This window comes from Dipodomys ordii, unplaced genomic scaffold (genome assembly GCF_000151885.1).
Source record: "Dipodomys ordii isolate 6190 unplaced genomic scaffold, Dord_2.0 Scaffold32, whole genome shotgun sequence".
In the NCBI taxonomy this organism is placed as follows: domain Eukaryota; kingdom Metazoa; phylum Chordata; class Mammalia; order Rodentia; family Heteromyidae; genus Dipodomys; species Dipodomys ordii.
The window spans coordinates 16793188-16802169 of NW_012267248.1; the positions used below are offsets into that span (position 1 = coordinate 16793188).

At 44.6% G+C, this 8982-nt stretch overlaps 1 protein-coding gene across 1 annotated transcript in view; it reads left to right on the forward strand.

Annotated features, from left to right (window-relative positions):
• The window catches only part of Gabrr2 (gamma-aminobutyric acid (GABA) A receptor, rho 2), a 29124-nt gene extending 21925 nt beyond the window's left edge, over nucleotides 1–7199 (forward strand). The window contains exons 7-9 of the mRNA XM_013016648.1: nucleotides 2800–2952; nucleotides 4161–4357; nucleotides 6859–7199. Of these exons, the coding sequence (XP_012872102.1) occupies nucleotides 2800–2952; nucleotides 4161–4357; nucleotides 6859–7170 (662 nt within the window). The 3' untranslated portion in view covers nucleotides 7171–7199. The remainder of the gene's footprint in view (nucleotides 1–2799; nucleotides 2953–4160; nucleotides 4358–6858) is intronic.
• The last annotated feature ends 1783 nt before the right edge of the window (nucleotides 7200–8982 follow it).

Consider the following 8982-nt stretch of genomic DNA (forward strand, 5'->3'; position numbering starts at 1 on the left):
CTTCCTTCCTTCCTTCCTTCCTTCCTTCCTTCCTTCCTTCCTTCCTTTCCCTTTCCTTTCTTCCCTCCCTGTCCACCCACCCCGCCCCAGGTGCTAGGGATTAAGCCCAGAGCCTCTCTCAGGTCAGGCAAGCATACTCTGAATTACGAGTTGCTTCTATCCCTTTTGTTTTATATTTTGTTTAGAGATACAACCTCCAGAACTTTGCCTAGGCCAGCCTTAGAACTTTAGATCTTCCCATCTGCATCCCCAGTAACTGAGATTATGGAAGTATGCCACCAAGCCTAGCTGTATATGATTCTATGATCTGATTTGTGGTTTAACAGCTTTCTAAGGAAATATAGTTACTACTTATAGCAAGGGATCGAATTCAGGGCTTTGTGCATACCAACTATATAATCTACCCCTAAGTAGATTCCTTTTTTTTTTTTTTTTACCTAGGGCCATGTTTGAAGTTTTAAAAGGATCCTTTTGCCAATTCCCCCATACCTCACCTTTTAACTCATGGATTCATGAGTGTGGAAGACTGAGCAACTAGAATTTACTCTCACAGCTCAGGAGGCCAGAGGTGTGAGGGCCGTGTTCCCTGTGACTCTTCCTGCTCTCCAGCCTCTGTGTCACCGGAAGTCCTTGGCCTCCTTGGCTGTGGCTGCATGACTGTTGTTGCTCTGTCATCACATGGTGACCCTGTGTCTAAGTGTCCTCATGTGGTGTTCTCTGGGCTTCTAGGTCTACATTTCCCTCTTCTGACAGGGCATCAGTCATTGGATTGGGGCCTCCCTAATCCAGCATGACCTCAGTACCTTGATTACAGATATCTGCCGAGCTGCAAATAAAGTCACTTTTACAGGTCCTGGGGGTTAGGACATCCACATATCTTTTTAGGGAACACAGTTCCACCCACAACAGCTGGGCAGTGGTTGGACACCCCAGTAGGTCTTGTTTCATTTTCTTTATCCCAACACTGAACAGGCTGAGCCCTTCAGTGGGAGGCTTTGAGCTTCTTCCGGCTTTGGCACAGACATAATGGCTGGTCCCCTTGCTCTACCTACTCTTCTCTGTCAAAAGCATCGCACACTGCAGGGGTGCGGGCCCTGCCAATGCTGTGCTCATGACAGGACGTCCCCAGGCCTGAGCTGGATATGCCCATGGCCCTCACCTCAACTTTCTTTCACCCTGTATGTGTTCACATGACTTTCTTAGCAAGTTCAAATCAACAAAGCCATTATTGAGTCTCTTATATAACCTCTATTATGTGCCACTGTCTTAACTGTGTTGTATGATTTTACTAATTTCTACCCAACACATCTATGGTGTTAGGTATTTATTCCCAGTTTACAGATGAGGAAACTGAGTCTCAAGGACTAAGCTAGTTACTGAAGGTGCACAGCTGGTAAGGCAAGCAATCTGCCAGAATCACTCTGTGTGCTTGTCTTAGGCATTCTCTATATCAGGATAGCATGCTTGTCTGTTTTGTTTCCCTTCGAGCCTTCCTAGAGTACAGATCAACATGTGTCTTCTACTGTTATTTGCTATGTACCATGTGGAGGCAGTGATCCCATCCAGAAGCATGTAGGTTCAAACTCTCCCCTACCCCTCCAGTGAAGGATATGGAATGAATAATCCTTAATAGCCAGGCCTGTACAAACCTAATAAGCAATCTGATTCCCTTGAAGGACACCAATTTGAGTAAGGAAAATAAAACCAGCAAGATGGACAGTGACCACCAGATGAGTAAGTTATTATTTCTACCATACTGGAAGACCATCTATTGACACACACCGCTGAAAGCAAACAAACCAGAAACCCACTTAGCAGCCAGGTGCCAAACTTTTAGAACCTATCCCAGGTCTCCAGCCTTTTCTTATTGACTCAACCCTCCCTTCCTGACTCAGTTCTCACCTTCTACCCTAACAGTAAGGTCTTTGTCCCCTCAAAATGTTGTTCTGAGTGCAGTCTGAAGGCCATCTGCACCCAGCTATCAGAGGAATGAGCTCAGCAAGCAGATCTCTGGGCCCCTGAACACCTAGGGGGTCAGTTGTCAGGCAGCAGAGCTCAGGAAACCTAATGCTTAACAGGTGCTCATCAAACTTGAAAGACCATTGCTCTTAGTCTATGTGGTTCTCTTGGTATAAAGCAGAATGGCAGCTGGACACTCTGGGAGTCTGGCAATCTGTGTTTTAACAAATCCCCCAGAGAGAGACGACACAGGTTTCTGGGTCCCCTCCCATTCCCCATAGTTTCTCTTTAGTAGGTCCTACAAGGGTCCCAAGAATGTGCATTGCTAACAGCTTCCACAAGATGCCTTTGCTTCTGTCCAGAAAACACCAGTTTGAGAATCACTGCTCTGGGTTAACTTCCCAAACATTGCAGCACACGAGAATTTTTTTTTTTTAGCAAGATATACATGACATAGCCATGCCAGTGGCTCACACTTGTAATCCTAGCTATGAATTTGAGGCCAACGCTGAGCCTGAAGATTGTAAGGCTCCATCTCAATCAATGAAAACCTAGGCACAGTGGAATATACCTAATGTGGGAAGCATAACTAGTCAGCCCAAGCTGGCTCAGGCATGCATGCAAGATCCTGTCAGAGAAAGAAGAAAAGCTAAAGGGGATAAGTATATCTCAAGCAGGAACCCTGTCCTGGCAAGGGTGAGAGAGTTCAAATGCTAGTACTGAAAAAAAAAAGATACAAATGGCATAAAGATCACCATTTTGAAAAAACGTAAGTGTACAGTTTTTAAGTATTAGAGATCACTGGCATCAAGTATGTTTACCATGTTATATCTCTTTCAGGTTGGTATAACCGACTTTACATTAACTTTACCTTACATCGCCACATCTTCTTCTTCTTGCTCCAAACATATTTCCCTGCCACCCTGATGGTCATGCTGTCCTGGGTGTCCTTCTGGATCGACCACAGAGCTGTGCCAGCCAGAGTATCATTGGGTAAAGCACTCAGCAAGGCCTGGTAGGGTGGTTATTTTTTTCAACTGATCAGTAGGTAAAGGAGAGATAAAATCATCTTTCAGAGGTCTTACCTGATGGGCTGTTGGAGGCAGAAAGGGGAACATTTGACCTACCTTTTGCCCACCACTCAGATGACGCTTTAGTTTCCTCTACTACACTATGAAAACCTCTGTGAGTTCAAATGACAGTCACTTGGGTTGTATCCATTCAGAAAGTCATAGCCTATTTGGGGTAAAGACTTCCCCAACTCGTGGTATTGGAGCTCAGTACTTAGGTAAATAAGAAGATTCTTCAAATATCAAAATTTGATTGTGTAAATACTAAACTTTCGGTAACTGGCCTTGTTTACACGGCCTGAGGGTTTGGAGGCAGGGCCTAAAGTCTATGATTTCTTGATTTCAGGGAAGAGAAATTTTAGCTGCATTGTTGAGAGCTGCTTTTTAGCCCTTTCCAGATCCTGAATTCCAGAGTGAGACTTTATTACCCATTGTTATGATTTGGTCAGCTTGAGCCCCGAGAATTGATTTGGTCAGCTCTAGCCCCAGGAATTAGGAGGGCTTTACAGCAAAGGCACAGTGGGACAGAAAGTAGCATGGTAGGCCTTCTGTGAACTTCTACGGTCTTCAGGGATATCATAAGTGTTTGTTTCTTCCTTTTTTTTTTGGTCAGTCCTAGGGCTTGAACTCAGGGCCAAGGTGCTGCTCCTGAGCTTTTTTGCTCAAGGCTTGCACTCTCTAACTTGATCCACAGCTCCACTTCTGGCTTTTAGGTGCCTACTTGGATAAGAATCTCAAACTTTTTTTGCCTAGGCTGGCTTGGCACCGTGATCCTCAGACCTCTGAGTAGCTAAGATTGCAGGCATGGTCACGGGCACGCAGCTCTGCTGGTTCCTTAATGTTCCTTTAAAGTTTGCCAAAGTCAGATTTCGAGTCCCACATCAGAGTCAGGACTTGCTGAAGCATTACTCACCTGTCTGCCTGTCACCAACAGAGAAGGCTAGTCTTCCCAGCTATCTGCGAGAAGGATCAGGGGCAATAAATGAGGTAGTGTGTGGGGCGACAGACCAGGCTGCCTAGGAAGAGATGCATCTGGGGAATTTAGGATCCAGAGTGTGGAATTGTAATTCTGGGAGAGGTGTGCGCAGCGCTAGCTGCTGTTCGCAGGGGAACTGAGACTGGGTTTTGCAGGAATCATGACGGTGCTGACCATGTCCACCATCATCACGGGAGTAAACAGCTCCATGCCCCGCGTGTCCTACATCAAGGCCGTGGACATCTACCTGTGGGTCAGCTTCGTGTTTGTGTTCCTTTCGGTGCTGGAATACGCAGCCGTCAACTACCTGACCACCGTGCAGGAGTGGAAGGAACGGAAGCTGCGGGAAAAGGTAACATAAAGGGTCAGGTGCTGGGACTGTGGGCAGGTGGACAGAGTTCCTTCACTTCCTCCTCTATGCCAGGGCTATGTGTTGGAAGAGAAGGAGAAGGTTGGTTGGAAAGGACTGGTATGGGAGTAATACATGTAGAAAATAGAGATGTTTGTGTCAAAAGAGGATTGGCCTGTTTTAGAATAGGTGTTAGCTTCCACCCAAAGAATCCCAGAAAGCAGAAAGTTTTTACAAAGACAAGTAACAGGAAGTTGGGTTTCAACCCAACTCTGCCACCGACACTGGATTCAATTTTCTCATCTATATAGAAATGATGACAGAGCCCTCATTCCAGCATCTACAGCATTGTAAGAACCCAGGAGATAGTTTATGGGGAAGTTGTCTTGAGGCTTTTGCTTCCAATCAGGGAAGTGCTGCTTCAGGAATACTGGATAGGCCTCACCTCCACTGCGCCACTATTCTGGTCCTGGCTCAGGCTGATTATCTAGACATGTCTAATGCACCACATGCAAGAACAAACTGAGAATGAAAAAGAAATGTATTTGTCATAGTATTTGGTATTTCTTGATTCTAACTCCAAATCTTAGGAGACAAGTCTGTTTTCATTTCAGAAAGAATTTCAGTGTAGAACAAAGAAAAGCCCTGTGCCTTATTCTATTAAAAATAATTAAATAAATTACCACCCCCTCCGCCCCATCAGTACCTCTCAGTTTTATAAGTCTGGATATGATTAAATCTAAATATACCTTAGCTAGGCACCAGTGGCTCACACCTGTAATCCAAGCAATTCAAGAGGCTGAGATATGAGGATCATTGTTCAAAGCTAGCCTCAGCTAGCTTTGTGAGTCTGTTATCTCCAATTAACTAGAAAAAGCCAGAAGTAGAGATATAGCTTAAGTGGTAGAGTGCTAGCCTTGAGCACAAAAGCTTAGGGACAGTACCTGAGTTCAAGCCACCAGCCCTTGTTTTACCCATATCTGGGGCTGGCCATGGACCACAATCTTTTTTTAAAAAATTATTTATTGTTATTATAAAGGTGATGTACAAAGGGGTTATAGTTATATGTCAGGTGAAGACTACATTTCTTCTTCTACAATGTCACCCTTTCCCTCGCTCTCTTCCAGTTTTTCCCTCCCATCCTCACTACAGGTTGTATGCTGTAGTTCATTTCAACACAGTGTCTAGTGAGTACCACTGCTGCATTTGTTCACCTTTTGTCCCATCATTTCTGTGCTCACTTACTCTCCCAGAGACAGATAAATGAACAAACAAGACAAAAGGAAAATAAAACAAAAATGGCAACAAAGAAAAATAACCTCTTATTTCCATTTCCTGGAGTTCATTTTGATAAATATTATTGTATATGATCAGATGCACATAGTTATGGTGCCTTTGTGGACCACAATCTTTCTACTCACCTCTTTAGTAGCTAGGATTACAGGCATGAACCCAACTCTTAACTCATGCAACTTTTTTTTTCTGTCAGTCACGGGGCTTGAACTCAGGGCCTGGATGCTGCTGTCCGTGAACTTCTTTTGCTCAAGGCTAGCACTTTACCATTTGGGCCACAGAGCTACTTCCAGCCTTTTCTGAGTAGTTTATTGGAGCTAAAAGTCTCACGGACTTTTCTGCCTAGGCTGGCTTCAAACTGCGATCCTCAGCTCTTAGCCTCCTGAGTAGCTAGGATTATAGGGGTGTGCCACTGGTGCCAGGTTAAATGTCTCTCTCTCTCTCTCTCTCTCGCTCTCTTTCTCTATGTTTCTGCATGTGTCTCTCTCTGTCTCTCTCTCTCTGTAGCTTTGTTTCTGGCTTTCTGCCCAACCCCCTTTGGCAGTGCTGCGATCAAACCCAGGTCCTAATATAGACTATAGGCAAGTGTTCTGCCATTGAGCTATATTCTCAACCCTTTCTAATGTGTCTCGTTTTGTTTTGTTCTTTTTAATTCCTGCACAAAGAGGCAGAATCCTGCAGTAGGATCAGAATATATGGCTTTAAATTCCTGGGTCCATCTGGGCCTGGTGGCATAGAAATTCTAGAATTTGAGAGGTAGAGAAAGGAAGTTTGAGAGTTTGAGATCAGCCTGGGCTATAGAGCTAAATTCTGTTTTTTCAAAAAAAACAGTACAGCTCCCCCCATCCCCCATCCCAATTCCTGGCTCTGATATACAGAAGAATTACATCACGGTGGACATGTTCTACAGAGTCACTGGTCTAGGATTAGTTAATTCTGTAGCAAAACTCTCTCAGTTTTGGCCTCAGCAGTTGGGGTGGCCTCCACAGTCATTCTCAATTCTGGCTGTACAGCAGCAGCAGTAGCAGCACCTGGGAGTTTTCAACTAATGAGGCTAGAATGGGGCCTGGGCATGGCTCACACACCAGGGAGTCACTGACTCAGTGCTGTCTGCAGGTGGTCCCGGTTGATCTCTCTGTACTGCTGAGTAGCTACGGGGCTCTGCGTGTCTCACAAGGCCTCACAGAGCCCTTTGTCTTTGCCGCCTGTAGTTCCCATGCATGTGTGGAATGCTTCATTCAAGAACCATGATGCTGGATGGAAGCTACAGTGAGTCTGAAGCCAACAGCCTGGCCGGGTACCCAAGAAGCCATATTCTGCCAGAAGAGGAAAGGCAAGACAAAATAGTGGTTCACCTGGCCCTGAGCAGTGAGTCCAGCTCCTCCCGGAAGAAGGGGCTTCTCAAGGGCCAGATGGGGCTTCGCCTCTTCCAGAACACCCATGCCATCGATAAATACTCCAGGTTGATATTTCCTGCCTTCTACATATTTTTCAACTTAATCTATTGGTCAGTGTTTTCCTAGGGGCTCCCAGGCTGGGCTCCGGAGAGGACCAGCTGGCCATGTGCCCCACACCAGACACCACGGGCAGCACCCCTCTGTGTGAGTTCAGGGGGTCTCCAAATGCACTTACCACCAACCTTGTTCACGCTATGTCTGTGTCACACTTTTACTTCTCAACTTGCTTCTGTTCTTGAGTGTAAATCTATTTAGAAACATTCCCATCCTATTAAAAAAAAAAAAGAGTGACTCAAATGCTTCCGAAATGTTCTGAGGCCCTCATGAAACCTAGAATTCAATTGTGGAGAGAAAAGGAAAATGAAGGACAAGCGTAGGGCATTGTGGGTAGGAAAAAGGAAATCGGGAACAACAATATTATAACAAAAAAAATCTGTGAACAACACAAGGGGACTTAAGTGCCTACTAGGAAAGGAAAAATCTCAGCTCCTAGAAAGCCAGGCCCAGAGTTCAGGCCACATGATTGATCCCCCGCCCCATCCAAAAAAGTGCAGTGTAAAAGAGATGAACTGGAGGCATCAAGGGGAGCAGAAAATGGAACCAAGGAGACATTGAGAACATGGAATGGCTCCCCTACAGGCAGGAAGACAGAGGTACAATCATTCATCAGAGATTCTTGCATGATACTGCACTGGTTTCCAAAATATGGTCAAATGTAACATGTACTCATATTTTATGTATTCCTAGGAGAGAAAAGTTACACTAATGATATTATGGCATGTCAATAATTAAAGAATAAATCTTGATTTTTTTAACCAATATTAAATTGTGAAAAAATGTTTGTGTTAGAACTAAAGCAATGGATACTATAGAAAAAGCTGGTAGTTGGACATATTTTGTTGACATTAAGGGCCCAGTGTTTATTAAGTGTTTGTTTTCAAGGCCTGGTTCTGGGAGATGGGATGGTGGCAGATTAATGAATGAGTGGAAACCACCTTCAGTCATTAACAAGCTTACATTACACGAGGTGAGGTTCAAAAGCGGAGAAGAGCAATAGACTTTGACAAGTGCTGTTTGTGGTAAATTTTGACAAATGCACAGTTGCACTTTCAATTACTGGAAGAAATGGGGAGGGGACAACATCAGAAAGGGAAAGGTCAGGTGTGCTCAGAGAACCGTGCGTATACTCTGTAATGTACAAAAGACACACGATTGGAAACGGCAGTCAGGGAAAGAAGGTTTTTGAGCAGAGAAGAGATAACACTTTGGAAAATCAAGTAACTTGCCAACCACATGAACTGGTGTATTTTCAAACCCTTTACTTGCCATTGATGAAAATCTAAAAATGTTATAACAAAGTTGGGGAGTTATTGGAAGGAAATTATAAAGGTCCATAGAACAAAAGAGAATTTATAGGAAGCAGAGAGGCTGTGGGGACATACAGATTGAGAAGTGTGATGCGATATGTCCCCTGGAATCATCTCTCCATCTCACTGTCTTCATTCTCACTCACTGTAGTCAAGTTTTCTTCACCTGGCATGTGGGGGGAGGGCAGGGAGGGAGGAAGAGGATAACCCCCCTGACATCACAGGCCCACCCCGACTTCTCCTCTTGTGACATTTGTGTCAAGATCCTTCCACTTAGAATAAACCTGGGGAAGGAATTTGACAGGTTTGATCTGGGCCACATATATTTGAAGATGAATCAGAATTCTGTGCTGTGATTAAGGTTAGAAAGTTAGGAAACTTCTTGCAGAGCTTCTGCATGGCAAAGGACATAGCTAGCAAGATCAATAGAAAGCCCATGGATTGGGAGAAGATCTTCACTAGCCATACAACGGACAAGGGTCTCATATCTAAAATATACTTGGAACTCAAA